This window comes from Suncus etruscus, chromosome 17 (genome assembly GCF_024139225.1).
Source record: "Suncus etruscus isolate mSunEtr1 chromosome 17, mSunEtr1.pri.cur, whole genome shotgun sequence".
Lineage (NCBI taxonomy): Eukaryota > Metazoa > Chordata > Mammalia > Eulipotyphla > Soricidae > Suncus > Suncus etruscus.
This window is the reverse complement of record NC_064864.1, coordinates 66,335,966-66,358,984: the sequence shown is the minus strand read 5'-3', so window position 1 is coordinate 66,358,984 and position 23,019 is coordinate 66,335,966. Positions and strand designations below refer to the sequence as shown.

Genomic DNA, 23,019 nt, shown 5'->3' with positions numbered 1-23,019 from the left:
TCACTCATAAATCTGATCAATCCGAGCTTCCCAGGTCTTTATCCTAGTAGTTGATAAAAAACCTTGGATGGAGGAGATCAGATTCAGAGCCCCACGAGCCAGGCCTCCAAGGCCATGGCTGATTCTCTCTGCTCAGCCTTGGATATGGTATTAGCAAGATGACATTCTGCTGGACTTCAGTGAGGCTGACTCAGAGTACAAAGCATGATTCGGATTCAAAATTTCTCTACTCTAACTGTACGCTTCGCTTTTTATGGCAAACTTCCTACCATGAACTGGCCCTGCTAATCCTCATCTCTATTGACTCTGGATATCATCTCCATACTGTCTTTTATTTCCCTTATATCCCACAGATGAGTGAGATTATTCTGTTTATCCCTCTCTCTCTGGCTCATTTCACTCAGCATAATAAGCTTCATGTCCATCCATCTATAAGCACATTTCATGACTTCATTTTTACTAACATCTGCATAGTATTCCATTGTGTAGATATACCACAATTTCTTTCAGGGAGTGTGGGAGGGAAGCTGTTGGCATTGGTAGTGGGAAATGCAAACTGGTGAAGGTTGTTGTATATTGCATGATTGACTTAATCATGAACAATTTTATCTGTGGGGGAAAAACTGTAGTATAAACAACCTTGTAACCATGATATTTAAATTAAAAAAATAAAGAGTCTAAAATTTAAAAAAGAAAAGCATGATGTGAGACTGGAGTTATAGAACAGCAGATAAGATAAGGCACTTGCCTTGCATGTAGCCAACCCAGGTTTGATCTCTGGCATCCCAAAAGGGTCCCTTGAATACCTGTAGTACTGATTCCTGAGCACAGAGCCATGAATAACCCGAGCATTGCCAGGTAGGGACCCCAAATAAAATCAAATTAATACACCACTTCAATATTCCTCTAACATGTGACAACCAACCCTGTCCCTCTGCAAGAAAACTGGCCAGCAGCCACAACTTCTCTAGGAGAGAAGAAACATCAAGAATCATTCAATTGCAAGCCAGCCATGTCACTTTTTTTTGTTTGTTTTTGTTTTTGAGCCACACCTAGTGACACTCAGGAGTTACTCCTGGCTCTGCACTCAGAAATTGCTCCTGGCAGGCTCTGAGGACCACGTGGGAATGCTGGATGAACCTAGGTTCATCCTGGGTTGGCTGTGTGCAAGGTAAAATGCCTTGCCATTGTGCTATCTCTCCAACCCCATCCTTGTCACTTTTTTTTAAATACAATTTGAATAAGCTACCACCATTCAAGCTGTGAATCAGAGGAGGAAACATTATTTGCTCTTGCAAGCAAGAAAGGTCTCTAGCCTGTCAAGAACAGAGGGCAAAGTCCAAGAAACCTATCACAATAGTTAAAATCCCCAGTTACAGATAAGGACAAGAGTCTTAAAATTCTAGGACACTGAAAGAAACTGGTGCTGTACAAAGTTCAGCTGTAGGACAATTACCTGGCATACAGTTGATCCAGGTTCAATGACTCAGACCCACCAAGAATGGTCTCTGAGCACTCAAACAGGAGTAAACCATGAGCATAGCCAGGAATGGCCCCCAAACAAATAAAATAAAATAAAAGCCTCTGTATGGACCAAATGCTCCCACATAGGGAAGCAGAGCTGATTCTAGAAGAGAGGTAACAGCTCTTTTGAAATGCACAAGCATCCAACTGTCACTGCAGCCGTGACTAGTTAATCATCCAGCATGCTGAGCTGTGCATGTGGAGTGGGTGTCTCTAATAGTGACTTTCCCAAGCTCACTGTCCCCATCAGTCTGAGCTGGGACCATATGGTACCTGGACAGCCATGAGAAATGGGTGCCAACATGTCAGATGCACAGAAATGTGGCTAAGTGACAAAACATTGTGATATATGAATGCAGGAGAAGGGACAATGAAGGTAAAAAAAAGTTGAAGTAGGAATGATGCAACCAACCAGATTCACACCATGAGAAGGGACTGGTAACAGGTTCACTGGAGGATCACTTGGTATAAGCAGGGATGGAAAAGGTTTTGACCCTTAAATTTATCATCCAAGAATGAAACTATGGCTATAAGAAGAAATGTCCACAGCAGACATGGGCCAGGAGAATCAAACAGCATCACTGACGTCCACTACAGGATCTTCATGTTCGAAGCCAGTGAGCTGACTGAGTATAACTGTTTGTCTGCATGATACCATCAGTAGCAATACTGCAAACCACAGTGTCTATAAAGGGGTAAAGTGCAAAGGAGGGGCAGGAAAAGGGTGGAAGAAAACTGAGGACATGGTGGCAAGTAATGGGCATTGGTGAAGGGTATTGGACATTATATAACTGAAACTCAATCATGAAGACTTTGTATCTGTGAAAAACAAAACAACTGTATTTTGAACACCCTTGTAACCACAGTGTTTAAATAAAGTAATTAATTAAAAAAAACTAGTATGAAGGGAAACTACATTTTCCTTCTACCTTTCTGCACTCTCAAACGAAAGACAGATTAGCGGAAGAGAAACAGAAGCATGATTCTCATGTACTCTGGGGAACTAACTACTCAGAAGAAAATGGGTGACTCAAGAGGGAGCCTAGAATTCTGGCTTATTACCCACCCATCAAGAGCAAAGATGCACTCAGACAGAGCAGGAACAGAGAGGCAGAACTGGATTTCCAAGGGGAGTGAAATGTGTCTCTGGGAGGAAGTGATGAGCCTTCTGTGCTCTCTGCAGCATTCAAGGCTTCTCTGATCACTAAGAAGAGAGGGTCTCCTAAAAAATGCATGCTTCCACTAAAATGTCTCACTTTTATGTGAAGCCTTTTTCTTGTGTATTACCTCTCAATTACCCTCAGTTTAAAATCACTTGTCAGCCAAGGTGGCATTTGGGGGGGGGGGTAGATTCTGCCCACCCTTCCAGCTTTTTAACAAAGATAGTCAGAGAAGAACAGTTAGTGGTACGCAGAGATATAGGCATTAAGAGCAAGTGAAAAAGGCAGTGGCGCCATGTTTCCAACAGCCTAACTCTGAGCAGGAAAAGCCTCATCTGTTATAGCAGAAGGAGGGCAAAAATAAGTCAAGAGGCCACAGAAAAAACAAAGCAAATTGTGAACTGTGCTTTTCCTGGGGCGATGCAATCATAAATAAATGTATTTCTTCCCATTCTGCTCTCTCTGCCTCATGTCCCTGCCAACATCCAGCCTCTCTGGACTCTGTAATCTGAAGAAAAATCATTTGTTTTCAAATCAAAAGACAGAATTGTGGTTCAGAGAGCTGCTTTAAGTTGGGGTTTGTGTGGACATTCCCATAAGTGCCCCTCCTAACCTATGCCCCCTAATTGACTCTACTTGTTTCCACTCCTCCAAATGTACAACCAGAGAATGGGGTGCAAGCCAGGGAACCCCACTTCCCAGGGAACTTGAGGGTGAACCACAGGCCTGCTGGGGACACTTAGCCCGAGATATTGCTCTCAAAAACTGGCCCAGTGGGATGAGGCTTACACCCCCAAGTTCCCAGGAGACTCCCTGCATTTTCTGATCCCCAGTGGAAATCTACTTGCCCCTCTGGCCCTGCTCAGTGGGAACCCCCTTACTTAGAGGGAGCCCCATTCTCTGGTTTCTATTAAGGGCAAAGTTTCAAAGCTTCCAACAGAAAATCCCAGAAAAGAACATGGGTGCCCAGGCAAAGCCCTTGCTTCACTCACAGCTGGGAGGCCCTGGGTTTGATCCCCAGCATAGAAACAAGGACCAAACATCTGCTTTCCAATAATCTTTGTTCCTCTGAAACTATCTCCCCAACGAAACTGGCCTCCTAAACACCAGTGTGGCTGGGACCCCATCTCCACAGACCCGGTGGTGACTTGATCATGCAATGCGAATTCCTGCTTATCTGGACCTGGCACAGCCAGACCAGGCAGTGATGCCCCAGCTCCAAGATGCAGGCAGGGCAGGGTTTTTTTTATCTTTACTGGGGGTTGGACTCACCCCTTCTACTTCCAGGATTGGGGATATGGGTGTAGAGAGTGGGGGGCACCCTCTGCAGATGTGCAGATCTTCAAATATTAGTGTGTCTCTGGCACAGGGGAGCTCTGCAGGAGTGAGAGCTGGTCAAACACCCCCAGAAGCCTACACCCCTGACTGCTTGTTTCTGTCCCCTTCCCAGATATCTAGCTCACAAAGCCCAGATGCACCTCCTTCTCCCAAGGCTGCCTCTCACCCTTCCTGCAGTCTCTGGGCCTGCGTACACATGTGTCCCACACAGCAGAAAGAGGCACAGGGAACCTGGGTGATGTCTGTGTTCCAGCACTATTGGATCAGCCCAATATGCTTGGTCTGTTCCAGACAACCAGACACTCTAGAAGACCCTATTGACCTGAGTCCCTAACATGCCTAACATTTCATCTCTTCCACTACCTTTCCACTCACTCAGCAACCTCCCAGGAGCTGTCTTGCCACTCTAGGAACTAGAACCACCAGTTGTACACATAGGCCTTTGGGGAAGCGAGTCCTGCTCAAACCAAAAGCTGTAAGGAATAGGAGATGCTGGTTCCTGGATTGCTTTAGAGCAAAAATCTGTTTTGACAAAAACAGTACTTCCATCTCACTATCCCCACAGAGACTGTGTGGAAACACAGCTGCATGCAAATGACCCAAAGATCTGGGACAAGGCCACTTCCTGGGTGGGGCCATCCCTCCTTGGGAACAGAAGGAGCTGTGTAAGCTGCAGGGCCAGGAGTCAAGGGGCTGAGGCTGGACACACAGCTCAGGGACCCAACAGCAAAATGAGTCTGAGAAAGGCTCTGTTAAAAAACAAATGGGGGGGGGGCAAAAATATGAAAGAGGAGCATAAGCAGGCACTTGCTTAGCATGTGGTCAGGCTCAGTTTAATCCCCAGCATAGGCAGGAATAAGCCCTAGAAACTCCAGGTAAGCAAAAAGAAAAAGAAAGAAAAGAGAGGGAGCAGATATGACCACACCTCTGGATAAATCCATCATCCTAAACTACCAATGGCGAACCTATGGCATGTGTGCCAGCAGTGGCATGTGAAGGCCTTGCAGCTGGCAACAGGAAGGTCCGCAATTAAGACATGCGGTGCAGCAGAAGGCGAGTGTGATATTAAAATCTTGTTATTAAGGTTTAATTGACGTGTGGTTTTTGTGTGTGGCAGTTTGGGCACTCGGGCTCAAAAAGGTTAGCCATCACTGTTAAACTATCATGGCCATGTCAGCCTTAACAATGATGGCTTCCTCTTTTATATATCACAGGTCTGAAACAGGTAGGGTAGCTGTGATGGATTAATAAACCAAGCCAGTTAGGAAGGAATCATGGAGTCAGTGGCTTTTTGCCTCATGTTATTTCTGAGCACACCAAGCCAAACTGCTCTATTTTTATTGTCCCAGAACTAAATCTACTAGGGTGGGACAGGGTAGAGTGATCCAGGTGGGCTTTTCCATATCAAAGCGCTGGGTGAAAAGGAAGGAGGAAATTGGGGTAACTCCTTTGTTTTGGATTAATGGCCAGGTGTCATCTTACACCCCCCACCCATGAATGTGGTCCTAACTTTCCAATAAATACTGGGGTCCTAGCTAGCCTCTTCCTCTTGCTCCACGTGGTGGAAGGTCCCTCAGACTTGAGTTTCATCTCTTTACAGCTCGTTTGTATTAATTCCTGTGGTGGCCCTGCTCCAAACCTGCTTCCCCCTTCCCTGTGGGATTATGGCACGTGGACTTACCCACACACACCAAGAGTGATAATGGAAATAAAATAATTGTGTTCATATTGGTCCCACCTCAACTTTCCCTTGAAAGTTCAGTAGGGGTCAGTCCTCTCTATATCCATGATGTCTCCCCAAGGTCATCAAGGTCATCTATTTCTCAGGAAGTTTCACCCAGACCTCCTTCTCCTCTGCCATCCAAAGGCTGATATGGGTCACTCCAACACTTAAAACGCCCAATTTAAATTGTGCACAGAACACACTTTTAGTTGATGTACTGAGGCCCTGGAAGAGTTCTTCAAACTTGGGAGTCTGGGTGCTTCCTCCAAAAATGTAGAGCATTTTAAGATTCCTATTTCGTTGAGTTTTTTAAATTAATATCTTTAAGCATCATGATTACAAACATGCCTGTAGTTTGGTTTCAGTTGTAAAAGAGGATACCCCCTTCACCAGAGCTTGTTGAGGTTTTTGTTTTTGTTTTTAGTTTAAGAAGTGAACTGACTTAGCCTACTGTCTGGCATATAGTTAAGTGCTAGTAAATATTAGATATTGCAACCATCAACATTCTCATCATCATCAGTATGATCATTGTTCCTGTTAACTGGCCCAATTTGCTACTTTTGATAATGATTAAAATTCTTTTATGTTGGGAGAGGAAAATCAAAGCAAATATCACTACTTTGTGAGGCTTTCACAAATAAGGTAATGGCATTTTAGGAGTCTAATATGCCCTCATTACATAACTGAAGAGTGTTTCATTGCTTCATAAGACTAAACTGAAGCATAATACACCGAGCAACTCAGTATTTCCACAATGAAAAAGACAGAAACTTCAATGTAATTCTGTAATTAGTGTTCCACTATGTATTCCATAATAGTAATGCTTTTGACAAACTATACTGAAAAAGTAAATTCTGAGCCAAGTACTAAAAAGCAGTAGAAGTGCAGAGAGGGAAAGAACAAGTCACGTGAATAATGGCCTCAAAAATCATAAAAATTTTCATAAGTGAAAGTAGTGATTGATGGATATTTTATTTTCTTCTATCTCTCCTGATGGATATTTTAAATTGTAATCATAGATATAAATGTAAACATGTCAAAGAAAAACACAAAAATATTTTTAAAGAGCCATGAAGATGGTTGATGGAGTCATATATTTTGCCTCTCTTTTCTTTCAATACATTTCTAGGAAAAATGAAAACAGGCAAATCCATTGTGAGGATGAAGCACTTTGTGTATTTGTACCCAACAAAGGAAAACAGGACAAGAAAAACAACAAAAAGTTTGTAGAGGATGGAAATAAACTAGCAAAGAACACCTCAGAGAAGAAAATTCCTGGAAAGGAGTTCAAAAGAAAGGAAATCTCAATTCAAAATTCAAACTTCCTTCAAATCATTCTTCAACTCAGAAATCACAAGAGGGAGTGTAGGGATAACTGAGTTGATACAGTATAGACTTTTCAGGAGTGAGACTGAAAGTCTGAACCCCCAGAACTGCCTACCCTACATCCCTGAGTGTAATCCTGGTGCACCAAGAAAATGAGCAGAACAGACAAGCATGTCAGCAAAGAAACCAGCTGGGAAAGAGAAAAATATGAGAAGACCCCAGTGGCAATTATCACCACGGTACAAAAGTTAAAGAGAGTAAAAAAGTATCAGGAGTTAGAGCTAGACAATAGAACTTACATTTGAGTTTCTCCCCATTAGATTTCCTTTTTTCTTAATTTATTTAGTTAGTTATTTGTTTGTTTCTGGGCCACACTTGGAGGCACTCAAGGGTTACTCCTGACTGCGCTCAGAAATTACTCCTGGCGGGCTCAGAACCATGTGGGATGCCAGGGATTGAGCAAATCGCTCCAGGGTTGGCCACGTGCAAGGTAGATGCCCTACCTGCTGTGCTATCTCTCCAGCACCCCCCCCCCCCGCATTAGACTTTCTACTGAAAAACAAAACCATTGAAACCATAGGAACAACAACAAAAAATACCTCCTAGTAATAAAGGATATAATGGAGACAGTAAAACCAACTTACAAAATCACAGCAATGATCCAAGGTTCCAAGGACTACGGTGTCCTAATTGCAAACTTAACAGCATACAAGAACAAAACCCTACACTCTGGAAATAATGGAATTCACCAAACAGTTCATATCCCCCTCCAGAGTGCTGAAACAAAAAAAGCCAACCTAGAATTCTATATCCAACAATAATATTGTTCAAATGGAAGGCAAAGATAATCTCCATAGAACAAAAAATGGAAAAAAACATATGTATTTGCAAGAAATCTTCACTACAAAATAAAAGAAAGTTTTCAGGCTGAATAGATACCATCTTAAATGGGAAACTAAATCTGACAGAAAATAGAACACTGGAAGTGTTAAAAAAAATCTAGCTCAATGATTTTAGTTTAATTTCTGTAAAATCACATTAATTGTACTAGGTAAATGTTTTAATGTTCATAAGACTTATTCATTAAAGTAAAACCTCTGACAAGAGGTATGAGGAGGAAAGTATGCTGTTGAGAAATTTTTATATTTTGTAAGAAGTGGTAGAACTCTGACAAATGGCAATAAGTTAGAAAGGCAAAGAGACCTATTCAAAAATAAAGAAGATAAAATTAAATATTTGATTAGTGAAAAAGAAGAGGGACATCAGAAACAAATACCATGACAGGCAAGCTATATTAATAGTTGTATTAATTGTAAATGGCTTTATCATCCCAATTAAATGAGAGAGATACCAGATGGGGTAAAAATAACCATACAAGTAAATGTTGGATACAAAGGCCATATTTTAAACTTGAAAACATATCTCTAAAAATCAAAATGGATAAAGCTGTTCTGTGCAGACACTGGTTTGAAGAAATATAATTAATAATATTCAAATGATATTCAATTATGTTAAAAATGCATATGGTAGGGCCAGAGGTACAGTACAGCAGGTAAGGTGCATTGTTTTACACAAAGCTGACCAGATTTTGATTCCTGGCACTGCATATAGTCCTCCAAGCCATGACAGAAGTGATCCTTGACCACAGAGCCAGGAGTAAGCCCTGTGCATTGCCAGATATGGCCCCCAAACAAACCCCAACAATGTAAATGGTGAGGCTAGAGACAGTACAGTAGGTAAGATGCCTGTCTTGCACACGGCCAACCCTAGTTCAATTCCTCCAGGACCTTATTATAGTCCCTTGCACCATAGCAGGAGTAATACCTGAGCTCAAAACCAGGAGTAAACTCTGAGCACAGGCAGGTGTGACCACAACACCAAAAAGAAATAGTATAAATGATAATATCAAGAAATATTAACACAAAGATGGAAACTTCATAATAACCAAAAGCCCATTTGACTCAAGGGCATTAGAATTTTCAGAAAACTAACTAGAAGTGGAGACAAATTTTGACTCTGGTTTACTAAAAGGGAAAATAAGTAAGACAGCAAATAAATGTTTAGATATTCAGAAAAAATACAGAAACAAGAGGGTAATATATACAAATTATGTGCTACAAAAAGAAAACATATAAATTGACAATAGGAAGAACTATTAGTTATATCAAGAAAAATTGCAAACATTACTCTGGTTTGATAGAGACTACATGTCTTCATATAATAAAAACAAATGACAAAGAACATGCTTAAAAGCGTGGATTTAAATGCAGAGGACCTGAATAGCAAAGAGAAATTTAATTATGTTTAAGATATAGAAAAATTTTGACTATCATAACAAGTTGCAGACAGTCAAAACAGGGAAACCATTTTAGCTCTAACTATAATTATTCCCATATTTAAGAACTGGTAACTACAACGCATAGAAATAAAACCACCTCTCCATGTTTAGTAGGAAAATGGGCCAGATAGTTGGAACCTTGGTACTCTTAACTATAGCATCTCAGTCTAAACTTTTGTTTCATGTTACTTCTGAGGAAGAAGGGACCATCCCCCAAATACCTAGTAATGTCATAAAACATAACAATAAAAATGTTATCTTGAACTAGGACCAGATAAGTGGTTTATCAAGATAGAAATCACTTCTAATCCCATCGTGAGACAGAAATTTGTATTTAACAAAAATTCCACGGAAAAGTCAATTCCTATTTCATAACTAATAAAACACAGGTAAGAAAAAAGGTAAATATTCTACCAAATTTTATGAATACAGAATACATTAAATAATTAAAATTAGAGAATATAAGTATTAAGATACTAGGTGTTACACAAAAATATTTCAACTTTAGTATTCTCAAAATAGGACAGAAACCCAGAAACCATAAAGTAAAATACTGATATCTTTAAGTACATAGAATTAAAACATGTACAATAATAGAAATCACAATGAAGCTTAAAAGTCAACCATAAACATGGAAATAATTGCAATAGATAAAGAAAAGACTAATTTTTTTTATCATGCATCATATACTCCCACATAACCATAAGATAAATTTAAAGGTGTTGTGGAAACACCAAGGAGGATGACAAGCTATTTCCCTGAAGAAAATCCAATGCCAATACGCAAGCAGAAGAATGTAAGTGTGATATTCCCTTCATATATCTTGCATAAATATAAACATCACTAACATCGGCATTGGCCTGAGAGAGAAACACCCTAGCTGCACAATAATGGTAGATACAGGGACTCACCACAAAGTCTATCGGAATTTAACACATCAACTCTGGGGCTGCAATTTCTGTAAATCAAACCATATTCAATATTACATAAGCTGCCTGTGGTACATGCTCGGAACAACTGCTACAACTGCTAAAGTGTGTGTGTGTGTGTGTGTGTGTGTGTGTCCTTCAATCTCAATATTTCACTTGCAAAGTTGATCCCAGCACACATGAACAGATACACAAATGTGTTGGATCACTGTAGAGTTGTTTGTCATGGTAACACAGAAAACCCCCTAAAATCCCACCTAACATAACACACTGGCATACCACAAGTCAACAAAGAGAACCCAGAGCATCCTGGGAGATAAAAATCGTCTTCATGACACATCACAGAAAATAAACCTAAAACTATACATAAAATGTTCTTTTGGTATCTTGAAAATTATAGTTAGATGAGCAAAAAGCTCAACATCACAAAGCAAAGGGATTGCATTTGTCTTTCCCTTTGAGGAGGAGGGTTGGACCACACACAGCAGAACTCAGGGGCTACTCTTGGCCTCAGGGTCCACTTCTGGTGAAGAAATGGAATTTTAGAAAGAGGTAAAGAGATTCATGGAGCCCCTACTTTTATACTGCTTAAATTTTCACAACTGTTTCATAATATTTTAAAGGTCATGCACAATCATTCCCACTGTATTCTGCCCCAAGTCAAATTATTTTAAATTGCCATTGTCTTTCTGAGAAATATTTTTGCAGAGGGACTGAACAATCACATCCCAATATCCACTGTGAACTTTTCCTGAATTTCAAAATGACTTTTTAAAACAATGTTTAATAGTCTGTATCTATAATTTTCTGAGCCATTCTTCAAATGTGAGCCATTTGAACCTCCATTTCTTTTATTTTTTTTCTTTTGACAAGCATATTTTTTTCTTTTTCTTTTTTTTTTTGTGGGGGGGAAGCAAACACAGCAATGAACATCTTCATAGGTGAGGACCTTGTTTCCTAGGAAATCAAGACCAGAGGGGAGGACCACAAATATTCTCCATTGGGCCACATTTCCACACTCCCCTCCACCCTAGGAGCCCCCAAAATACACAATCCACACATCCTGGTCTCATTTCTTTCTGATTTTTTCTTCAAATATTTCAAATTCCTTTATAACATTGAGAAAAGTGAGTTTCTATCATGTTCCCACTGCATCTATTTCTAAAGCCATTACAAGAGCCATCCAGTGCCCTGTCTAAAGGTATTTTATTCACTTCTTTCTCTCCCATAACAAGAAACAGTCTTATTGATTCTCCTGATTATGTATAAAATCCAAAAGTGCTCACAGTGAAATAATTTCAGCAATAAACTCCATAAAGGAATAAACAAACACTCTATAATCCTATCAGCCCCAAATAGCCAACATTAAGATTTTGGTGCGCTACTTTAGAGCTGCTTTTCTTACAGCTACAGACATAAATGGATACATTTTTTTTTCCACATTAAAGTAGATGATGTACACATCTGTGTGCCTTGTAGCACTTCAGCACAGTTTATGAGCATCTTTCTGTGTCAACAGAGTTATCTACAAAATGGATTTCCAGGGCTGCGGAGCCTTTGCATGGGGCACAGAGACGTGCGCTAATCTCTGCAAGGCTGCCATGAATCTTGCTTTTATATGGGGATTCCTATCTTGCCTTGTGTGGAAATCACAGATGAAAAGGTATTTTCATTACAGGTTCAGTTCTTAGATCCCTGTTCTCATCCGAAGATTTCTATGAAAAGTTTCTCTTTTCTCAGAGGGGCCAAGAGTTCTGTTGGGAGAAACAGCATTTTGGTGAGTTGCCCGCCAAGCACCCCCTCCTGGAGGTATCATGGTTTAAACCAGGGCTCCTCAAACTTTATATTTTTTAAATTTTGTTTGTTTTGCTTCAAACTTTTAAAACAGGGGGTCAGTTCACTGTTCCCTCAACTATTGGAGGGGCAAATTATAGTTTAGACAAAACTATGAACAAATTCCTATGAACACTGCACATTTCATATTTTGAAGTATAAACAAAATGGGAACAAATACAATATTTAAAATGAAGAACAAGTAAAGTTAAATCAACAAATTTGCCATTTTTTCAATGGGAACTATGGGCCTGCTTTTGGGGGCACATAGTTTGAGGACTCCTGCCTGAGACTGAGAGGAGAATTTGAGGGACAGAGAGAAGGAGGGGAGTCAGAGAATGCAGCACACATCCCACACATGTGCACTGCAGGCCTGGGATGAGTAGGCAGATAAGCAGAACAGGCAGCAGCAGCAAAAATTCCAAACTGACCAGATAAATGTCCTCTGCAGGCCACATGTGGCCCACAGGATGGAGTTTGAGGACCCTGGTTAAACCATCTACGAGGGATCAGTGCCCAATGTCTGGTCCAAGCTGGCACAGAGCATTAGGGCAGTTGAATTTCTTCCTCCCTCCTCCCCTTCCTTCATCCAGGCTCAGACAGAATCAAGACACCTGTGCACACATCCCTGCCACTGGGTCTGTTCCTTGAACCCCTTTGGACACATCTTCAGAGCATCTCCCTCAAATGGAAGTGCTAGTGAGACTGAGTCATCCTATGGGGCTGAACTAAAATTGTTAGTAATATTATTATTGCTACTATGACTGCTGCTACTACTACTATTACTTCTGCTGCTGCTACTACTACTCCTATTGCTGCTGCTACTATTTATTGTTACTGCTATTGCTACTGCTACTATGGCTACTGTTATTACTGCTACTACTACTACTACTGTTGCTACTAATACTGTTACTACTACTTCTATTATTACTGCTACTACTACTGTTGCTACTGTTACTGCTACTACTACTGCTGCTTTCAGTACTGCAACTACTGCTATTATTGCTACTACTACTGCTACTACACTGGGATCTTAGTCTCCTCCTTGACCTCTACCTCCACTACAGTGGAGGAACCTCAAAAACAGTACTCAGGGGCCCCTCCCAGCCAATGCGGCCAGAGATTCAGTGCTCATACCCAAGGATGTGGTCTTGCTCAGGCCTTGCATACGGGCAATACTCAGTCCCTGCTGGGGTCCCCCAGGGCCACCCAGGCAGAACTCACGAGCCTCCAGAACCTACCTAGCAGATCCTGGGACACCTCCCCATGGCCACCTCAGAAGGTCCAAGGTCCTTCAAGGTCACCTTCAGCGATGCTCAGGAGGCCACAGAGTGTCAGGTATGTAACCATGTGTGGAACCAAGTAAAGCATCTACATTAACCCTGTCCAATATCCTAGCCACTCCCTTCAGGAGACAAGTGTGCTCCAGTCAGAGACAAGGGCACCAGGGCACACCATGATGCCACAGCCCTGTCAGGATTGGCCAAAACCAAAACCCACAGGTGTTCCACCGAGCCCCACTACCAGGTCACACTGCCACATCTATCTGCCTCCCCCAAGGTGACCCAATCCTGGGCACCTTCACCTCAGGGCCAAGCCCAGCATGTGCCTCATACAGAGGAGCTATTCAGTGGCTGAGGGGTGACCAATTCCCTGCAGGAGTAAGAACAACATTCAGAAACCCCCAGACAAAGAGAAGTCAGGTTTTCCTTCAAAAAGCTCAGATGGAGGCCGGAGCAATAGCACAGCAAGTAGGGTTTTGCCTTGCATGCGGTCAACCTACATTCAATCCCAGCATCCCATATGGCCCCGAGTCTGCCAGAAACCATTTTTGAGCACAGAGCCAGGAATAACCCCGAGCACCTCCAGCTATGGCTCAGAAACAAACAAAAAAAGCTTAGATGACCTGTATCCTCACTCAGAGGTGCACACCTAACAGAAAAGACCAGCAGGCTTCTGGAGAAGAGCAGCACTTTATCCTAATGGCTGAAGGCAGGCCCCAAGCCAGGTTGCCCTCCAAGATTTTGAGGACACACGAGCTAGGCTCTGTGCCACAGCCATGGAGTCATGCTATAGCGAGATGGAGACCACAGTTAGACATAGACCACAAGCAGACACAAATGACAGGAGACACAGATACCATGTGTTACAAACCGTAGGCAGGCCCAGGCCACAGCCAGACACGACCTGGGGGCATCTCAGGAAATAGCCACAAGTGGGTAAGGAGACACTGTGTGATCCCATTTAACTCTGACTTCAGGTGCTGAATTCAGGGAGATGCAGGTTCCAGGGGCATAACAGAGGCCATGTAGGAAGGGGAGAGATGAGGGATTTTTCTTTGTGCCTCTCAAGCCTGGGCTGATGAACTCCAGAAAGTTCCAGCTTTTGTAGATGAAAGCAGTCATTTGTCAGCACCTGTGTGATTGCCATGGCTCCAAGTGGCCTTGGGAACCATCTGGTGACAGAGAATTGCCTGACTGACAGGACTTTCTGCAAACTAGCCTCTGGTCCTGCAATCCCACCACTGATGTTTTCAGTGCAGATGGAACCACATTGGCCTTTGCCTCCAGGGGACACTTTTTCATAGTTCTCACCTGTGGAGAAGTGACTGTTCCTGGACCTCACTGTCCCAGCTCCACACACGTCTCAATTTTCAGTTGAGGCTGCTGCAGGCTAGATTCTATTGCCCTGACAGCCAGTGTCTCCAATTCATCCTCAGAACCAAGATTCTTTTCCAAATCAGTGATATCCCTAAGCCAATGTTTCTATTTAAAAACACTCTCCAAGAAAAATCAAAGTACCGGGATTTTTAGGAGCCTTGCATGGGTCCTAAAAGGTGTCATCTTTATAACTAATTGAAATGATTTCACCTACCAGTTATGAAACTACTGACCTCCTTTTGTCAGGCAAGAAAGCATTCCTCTCAGGGCCAGAGCAACAGCACAGCAGGTAGGGCATTTGCCTTGGAGGCAGCCTACTCAAGTTCGATCTCCAGTACCCCATATAGTTCTTCCAAGTCCACTAGGAGTGATCCTTGAGCACAGAGAAGCCAGGAATAAACCCTGAGCACCACTGAGTGTGGCCAAATAGGGAAGAAAGGAAGGAGGGAAGGAGGGAGTGGGGGAGAGAGGGAAGAAGGAGCTAGCATTTCTCTCCCTGTGGTAAAAACAATTTTCCATGTCCCCATTCCACTAATCCATCTGACAGTGACAAAAAAAAATCATTTCCCATAGAATGACTACATTGATCAAGGGACAAAAAAAGGCCCTTGGCCCTGACCCCTGACCCAGCCTTTTCCCCATGGGACATCGATGCACAAGGATCCTGCATCTGGCTCCTACCAGGACTCACAGAGACCGAAGCCCTCGGGAGCAATGCCAGGAGCCCTGGCTGCCCTCACATCTGGTTCATGTTCTAGGATCACCATAGTAAACACCCAGCACTGTCCATGCCCACTGGGAAAGGGCAGGGCTGCTCTCCACTGCCCACCAAACAGCATGTTGCCTCCTTGCTCTTGGAGGGACACCACCAGGTCAAACTCCAGTCAAGTGTCTCACTGCAATTTGGGGGCTGGAAGATATCAGGGGCACCAGTTCAAAAAAAAAAATAAAACACTGGGCTCAAGATCCTGTCAGAACTCAGCTGTAATGAGAGTCAGCTAAGAACTGGGCCTTTTCTGGGGCTGGAGCGGTGGCGTAAGCGGTAAGGCATCTTGCCTTGCCCATGCTAGCCTAGGATGGACTGAGGTTCAATCCCCCAGTGTCCCATATGGTCCCCCAAGCCAGGAGCAATTTCTGAGTGCAGAGCCAGGAGTAACCCCTGAGCATCACCAAGTGTGGCCCAAAAACAAAAAAACACAAAACAAACAAACAAAAAAGAATGGGGCATTTCCTCAGCATGTTATAGCCTCGTCTTCATGAAAGGACCATCAGGGTAACAGCGTCCCTGTTCTCAGCACACCCTGAGAGCGGAGAACTAATAGGGAAGCAAGACTGAAGCAAGACAAGGACAATATGGCTGAAAGGTCCCCAGGGTTCATGGGTGAAAGCTGGAGCCAGCCCAACCCCCCCAGCCAAGAATGCAGTGTGACTTGAGAGCACCCTGTGATTCTCAGACACTACATGCAAGGGACAAGAAGTCCCTAAGTTTTCCTTACTCAGGCCCCTGATTTCATATGGGAAGAAAGGCCGGAGAAGAGAATGTAGGCAGCTCAGTGGCAGAACCAAGGTCCAGACACAAACCCACCCACCACAATCCACAGGCATAAAACCACTTTGAAGCCCTTCACCTTCAGGAGGGTCACTGAAGATTCTGGTCTGAGAACCAGTGTCCCTCCTTTCCCCTCTCAGCCCTCCAGACCCCATGTGTGTTGATGGAGTGACCAGTTGTAGAAGGACACCCCACTCCCTCCAGTCTGGAAATTAGGGTCAGAAAACCCAGAACTTTGGCTTCAGGGTGGGCAGAGCTCCTGTAACAGAGTATCCATGGGCAAATGCTTTATTTTCTTACCTCCATTTTCTTACTTGTAAAGTAGGAAGGTGAAGAGGATCCAATAGGACACCAGGACAGACATAGGTATAAGGAACTCAAAAGGCTCTTTGCTAGGTAGGATCAAGGCCTCCTCCCACACACAGGCAATTTCTTTTAAAAACAAACAAGCAAGGATGCTGAGAGTCATTATGCCTTTGATTTATGCCTCATGGTGAACATCTTCCTTCTTTGACTTGGACCATTCCTAAATCTGTGCTGACTTCCTTCTCCCCACCCAGGAACAGGCTTACCATGGCACAGTCTCCAACAAACGGTGGTTACTTTCAGGTATGCCCGACACATAGAAGTTGCTCAATAAATAATAGGTAATAGACTACCCAGCATAGTAAAAGTGGGAGCAGAAGGCACATTACCAGAAGTATCCCTTTGACAAGGATGGGTTTCTTGGGAGCTGTTACTTTAATAAGAGTTTGGGTCACACTAGAAAACTGGTCTTTGCTGAACGTCCTTTGTTTCAACTGTCAACTGGAACTATTTAGAGCTCAAGGATGTTATTATCAGGAAGCATTACTATTAGAAGAATGTGCCACTGGTCTTTGGGGCTATTGACTCACACCATGTGCTTGCTCTGGGACCTGTGGGTTGGCCCTGTGCAAAGGGGGATTAGGAGTCACACAAAACCTGATGGAGCCCTAGAGGCCAGAAGAAGCCACCAACTAGCTCACTCATCCTCCTTGATAAGCACCAGCTTCCCAGGAATAAACGCAGCCTCTGAGCCATGTTCTCTTTATCCCGGGCCCTAAATACCAGTTTGTTCTAATCAGCGCATTTCCTGGTAGGCTGAACCTTAGCTGCTGGTCCCAATTTGCATTCCTTGTTCCTCAGTTTCTTTCCTGTGATTTGAGCTTCTTAGAACCACCAAAAAGGCACTGAATGATCTAGGGTGACTGGTGGAGCTTTCCTGGCAAGCATCATCTTATAGTTCCATAAACATTAAGCCTCAGCACTAAACCCCACTGCTTACAGGAACAAGAAACTGGATAATCCTTAGCATCCAGGGTTCAAATATGCTAACTGAAAGCCTATGAGGATCACAAGAATAGGGCAGGGAATGGTAGTATCCTCACATGGAAAGAAAGTAGTCAGAGAACTAAGCTTCTACCTGCACTGTTTTCTCCAAAGGCCCAAGTGTATAAAGAAGTAAGACATTCCCCCCAATCTAAATATATATATATATATATATATATATATATATATATATATATATATATATATATATATATCTTCTGAGAAATAGAGTAGAAATGCCAGGCAGAACCAGAGGATGAATTGCATTTGCTAAGTTGGATCCCACTGCAGGGAAATTGAATCCAGCTTGCCCCAAGGGACATTCTCCACCTCCCCGGGTGCCACTTTGCCACTGAAGCTGCATCTCTCTGAGCAGAAGTGGCATCTTCCACTGAGTAGTGCCAATTGGCTACTGCTAGCCAAAGGAGTTTCTGTCATCTGGCCAGAAGCCTGCCTGAACAAACAAAGGGTCATCTGTATCTAAGGCTCTGAGCTGGTCCTCCGGGAAGTCCTTATCTGCCTAACAACAGAGCATCTGAACCATCAACAGTACCACCCCTGGCAGATCCAACAGGCTCCAATACCGGTCATAATAGGTAAAAGGGTTGGTTACTTATAAGGAACACACACAGCTAATATTTCCAACCTATTCTAAAGCCACAGAATTGTCCAGAAGTGCTATAAAAGCTCAAATATTTCCCTTTAAGGTCAGTGACAGTTGATTTCTCTCTCCAATAATTTAGACAAAGTGGAAGTTTGGAGGAAAGACTGTTAATGTCGACTTTATTTTTATATAACATCCTTAGAGAAAGTGATGCACCTGAGACACTAATTATCCTGTTTGCAAATCCACTGCACAGAGCACTGCTATCTGTAAACATCTCAGCAATGTTAGCCATGATATTTGAAGGGAAATGAGGAAACAGGAAAATATTTACATATTGTTGAGCCCTCTTTATTTTTTTAGATTTGAGACTTCACGGCAACCAACAGTCAGGCAGTCTGAGAACACCTCACTTGATTTCAGCATTACTTAGCGCGCGCGCGCGCACACACACACACACACACACACACACACACACACACACACCAATGTATGTTGCATTCTCCTATATGCATGAAGCATGATTTCACCATTCCTGTCACATCATTGTTTAGTGGGATTTTAGCCCCCACCTGACCACAGAGCAAACTCTGGATAGAAGATCTATCCAGAAGGTAGAAAAAGGAGGACGAAGAGGGGAAAGAGTGTCTCTATTTTCCTCAGAGCATCAAGATCCAAGTAAAGTTCATCCCATTCCTGCTTCCCACTGAATAACACCAGTGTTTAGTCAGAGGCTGGGAGAGTTGGGGGGGGGGGGCTACAACTGGAGAAACTCACGATCACGATTCGGATGGTGTGAATCAATCCTCGAAATGAATTTATTCTCTAGTAGAGAAACATATTCCAGGAAGGGATGTCGCTGGGGTTGCCCCCCCACCCCACGCAAGGACCTGCAGAATAGACACTTGACTGACATTCCAGAACTGGAACTGGGGAGTATTTCAGATATGCAGAAAGGGGGGGGGGGGGCTTCCCTTTGGGATGTTTGAGGAGATTTTGCAGAATCCAAGTGAACCAACAAGGCAAGTTAATCCGAAAGTTGATGCGACTTTCAAATGCAATCTAAGCCAGGATGAGCCCAGGCGCAGGGCGAGGACACACGGACCACTACCGGTGGTGGTGGTCTGGGGGTGGGGGGGGACGACAGGTGTGGACGTCCAGGTGATAGATTTGGAGGCACATGCAGTGGGTAAGAGCTGATGTTTGTGAATTCGGAGCTGCGAGGCTCCAGAAGCAAGCGGGTCCTGAAAGGGGCGCCTGGGGGCGCAGACATCCCTGCAAGCACCTGTACCCCGTCCTCCTTTAAGGATCGCTATTTCTAGGTGCCACTCAGCGGGCCCAGCTCTCAGTCCTGTGGCTGCCCGGTGGAGGCTCCGGGTGGGCAATGCCCACCGCTCCCCTGGGCACACACACACATCTCTTAGCCCCTTCCTAAGGCATCTGCAGCAACAGTTTCTCAGCCCGGAGAGATGCCGCCAAGCTGCCCGCGAAAACCAGGCTGAAGTCAATGGGGGACAAGGAAGGAGATTCGGGGGGTGTGGGCGCGCCGAGGGACCGCGGGCGAGGCCCGAAGTGGCAGCGGGGCTTGGAAGGCGCGCGCGGGAGAGAAACTTCCCCAGGGTGCGGGTGAAGGGAGCGCCCGGCGGCGCAGAGCGGGCGAGCGGACCGAGCAGAGCCGCAGCTGGTGCAGGTGCCCGGGGCACAGACCACAGCCCGGCGCGCGGCTGTGCCCCGTGCCAGCCGCCCGTCTGGAAAGGGGACCTGGAGGGTCTCTGGGGACGGGGAGCGAAAGCTAGGGAGAGGTCCCCCGAGGATGCAGCCTTGCTCCGGGACAGCGAAAGGAACTGGCACCCAGGCCCCGGCTCTCCGCGGGGTCGCCAACAAAAAGTTGGGGCGCAGAGGCGCTCGCTCCGCGGCTCCCCGCGTCCGTGCGCGTCCTCGCTCGCGGCGCGGCGCTACTTACACGAAGACCCCGAAGAGCAAGGCTCGGACCCCGATCTCGATGGCCAGCTCGCGCATGGTGCGGCCGGAGCGTCCCCGCAGCGGCGGCGGCGGCGGCTCTGGGGCTCCGCAGCTCGGCCCGCGCCGGCGCCCAGACCCCGGGCAGCGAGGGCGGCGCGCGCCAGGCCGCAGGCGGGGCGGGAGGCGGGCGCGGGGCGGGCGCGGCGCGGGGGGCGCAGCCCCAGTCTGGAGCCTAGGCCCCGCGCCGACCGGGGGTGGCGGAGGCTGGGGCTGCGCCTGCGGGACACCCCCCCTTCTTTCCCGGCTCCCCAGTGCCCGCGCCGCCTCTGCAGCCAGAGCCCACGCGGGGCGCCCGCGGTTGGAGGAGGGAAAACCCGGGGAAGTCCCGCCACCTCCCGCGCTCGCTGGCCGGCCCCTGGGCACTGCGCCCCGGGTCCTCTGCGTCGGGGCGCGTGGCCTCACGCCCCGCGCGCGCCTCGGGCTCGTTGGCACACGCACGCACGTGCGCTCGTAGCGCCGGGGAGCTGCGGGGGTTCTCGGTGTCTCGGGGCGGCACCGCACCCTCTCCTCCCACGCCTCTCGGCTTTTCCTGCACCGTTTCCACCCGGGATTCTTTCTTTTCTAGGAAGGCGTCCCTTCGCCCTTCCAGATCACTCGCTGGCTCGGTTCTGCCCTGGAAAATGCCAGGCAGAGCCAGAACTAAGACCCGCATCCAGACTACGGGAAAGACAGAGAAGCGCCGCTTTCCAGAGTCAGGGGGGCCCTGGGAACCGACCCCTAAATCCTCCCTCATCTTCAGCATTTTCAGAAAAGCCAGCCTTGGACTAGCAGCCTCATCTTTGGATCACCAAAGCACAAACCCTCCCCAGGGCCTGGGGTCATGACCTCAGCCACCCCTTGGAATTCTATTTCCCTTAACATCTGAATTTGGGATGAGCCTAGTAGAGTGGGGCAAGGGGTTTGTACAGTGGGACAGAATGTTTGCTGGTTACAGGTTGGATCCTTAGGATCCCATATGATCCCTGAGCACCGCCAGCCAGGTGTGGTCAAAAACCAATTAACCAAATTTAAAAATCTGAATTTCTTTGTGTGACTGAAGATTTAAGGTGTCAAACTGCTGTTAATCAGAAGCACTAGGGTGCCTCTCCCTAGAGGGTCCAGCTACCCTCCGGGTTTTTAGGAGCAAGGACAGAGGGTACTTCCTGGAAAGAGAAATTTGATCAAGATCTCTAACAAAAGGTGACAAGGTGGAGAAGGCCCTAGGAGGGAACCATCAGAAAAAGGGCGTCCAGAATCCTTCAGAGGGAGTCATGAAGTTTCCTGACAGCTCTAGGGAAAAACAGTGGACAGTAGGAACCTTCCTGGCTAGGAGCCTATGGTGGCTCCAAAGGTACAAGCTGCATCTAAAGGCAGCTCTAGTCTTGATTTTTTTTTTTTTTTTGGTTTTTGGGTCACACCTGGCAGCGCTCAGGGGTTACTCCTGGCTCTACACTCAGAAATTGCCCCTGGCAAGCACAGGGGGGACCATATGGGATGCCGGGATTCGAACCACCGTTGAAAGGCAAACATCTAATCTCCATGCTATCTCTCCGGCCCCTAGACTTGATATTTGATGAGTGAATGCGTGAATAAGGAAATGAATGAAGAGGAAATGAATGAATGAGTGAGTGAATGAATGAAGAAATAGTGACTGATTAAAGTGCCTGAGAACAGGTGAGTGACTAAAGAAACTGGTATATCTACACAATGGAATACTACACAGCTATTAGGAAAAATTAAGTCATGAAATTTGCTTATACATGGCTGGATATGGAGATTATTATGCTGAGTGAGAAAAGAAGAAAAAGATGATGAAAAAGAAGAAGAAGAAGAAGAAGAAGAAGAAGAAGAAGAAGAAGAAGAAGAAGAAGAAGAAGAAGAAGGAGGAGGAGGAGGAGGAGGAGGAGGAGGAGGAAGAAGAAGAAAAGGAGAAGGAGAAGAAAGAAAGAAAGAAAGAAAGAAAGAAAGAAAGAAAGAAAGAAAGAAAGAAAGAAAGAAAGAGAGAGAGAGAGAGAGAGAAAGAAAGAAAGAAAGAAAGAAAGAAAGAAAGAAAGAAAGAAAGAAAGAAAGAAAGGAAGGAAGGAAGGAAGGAAGGAAGAAAGAATGAAAGAAAGAAGAAAGAAGAATGTGTACCTGTGGGAGACTGCTCTAGCCTGCACAAATATGGATGCTATCAACCTTAGCCTTTATCTCTGTGGATAGTTTCACTGAGCTGCATACGTGACTGCCGGCAGGTTTCTAGCCCATGAGCAAATAGGAAATCTTGCTATAACATAGCCCCTTGTACTAACCACAGGGCCATGAGACCAGAGACAAGATATATGTTTCTGATTTCGGTTAAGCTAAAGGTTACTAGGATCAGTCATTCAGTCATTGAGTCATGCCTCCCCCTTTTCCTTTTCCCACCTCCTTTGGGCTGTGCTTAACAAGGCACACTCTATCCTTTTTCCCTTTTTGGCCAAAATACCTGTAGTAAGCATATAATTGGTGAGAAGCTTGTTTGAATTGACCAATGCTTGTATGCCCCATAAGTTTAATGTTTAGTACCTTTACTCATTTTTGGTTATGTGCCTATGCTTGGAATATAATTGGATAAGAGATGGTTTGAAATGACCAATAGTTTTTGAGACATACTTCCCCTTGTGTAAAAAATATATATAAGTGCTTGCCTGCTTAATAAATTG

General features: G+C 44.9%; 1 protein-coding gene across 2 annotated transcripts in view; it reads right to left on the bottom strand.

The window, feature by feature from the left end:
* The window catches only part of PLPP4 (phospholipid phosphatase 4), an 88,298-nt gene extending 67,874 nt beyond the window's left edge, over positions 1-20,424 (bottom strand). For both annotated transcript variants that reach the window (XM_049764516.1, XM_049764518.1), the window contains exon 1: positions 20,298-20,424. In XM_049764516.1, the coding sequence (XP_049620473.1) occupies positions 20,298-20,353 (56 nt within the window). In that variant the 5' untranslated portion in view covers positions 20,354-20,424. The remainder of the gene's footprint in view (positions 1-20,297) is intronic.
* Between the last annotated feature and the right edge of the window lie 2,595 nt (positions 20,425-23,019).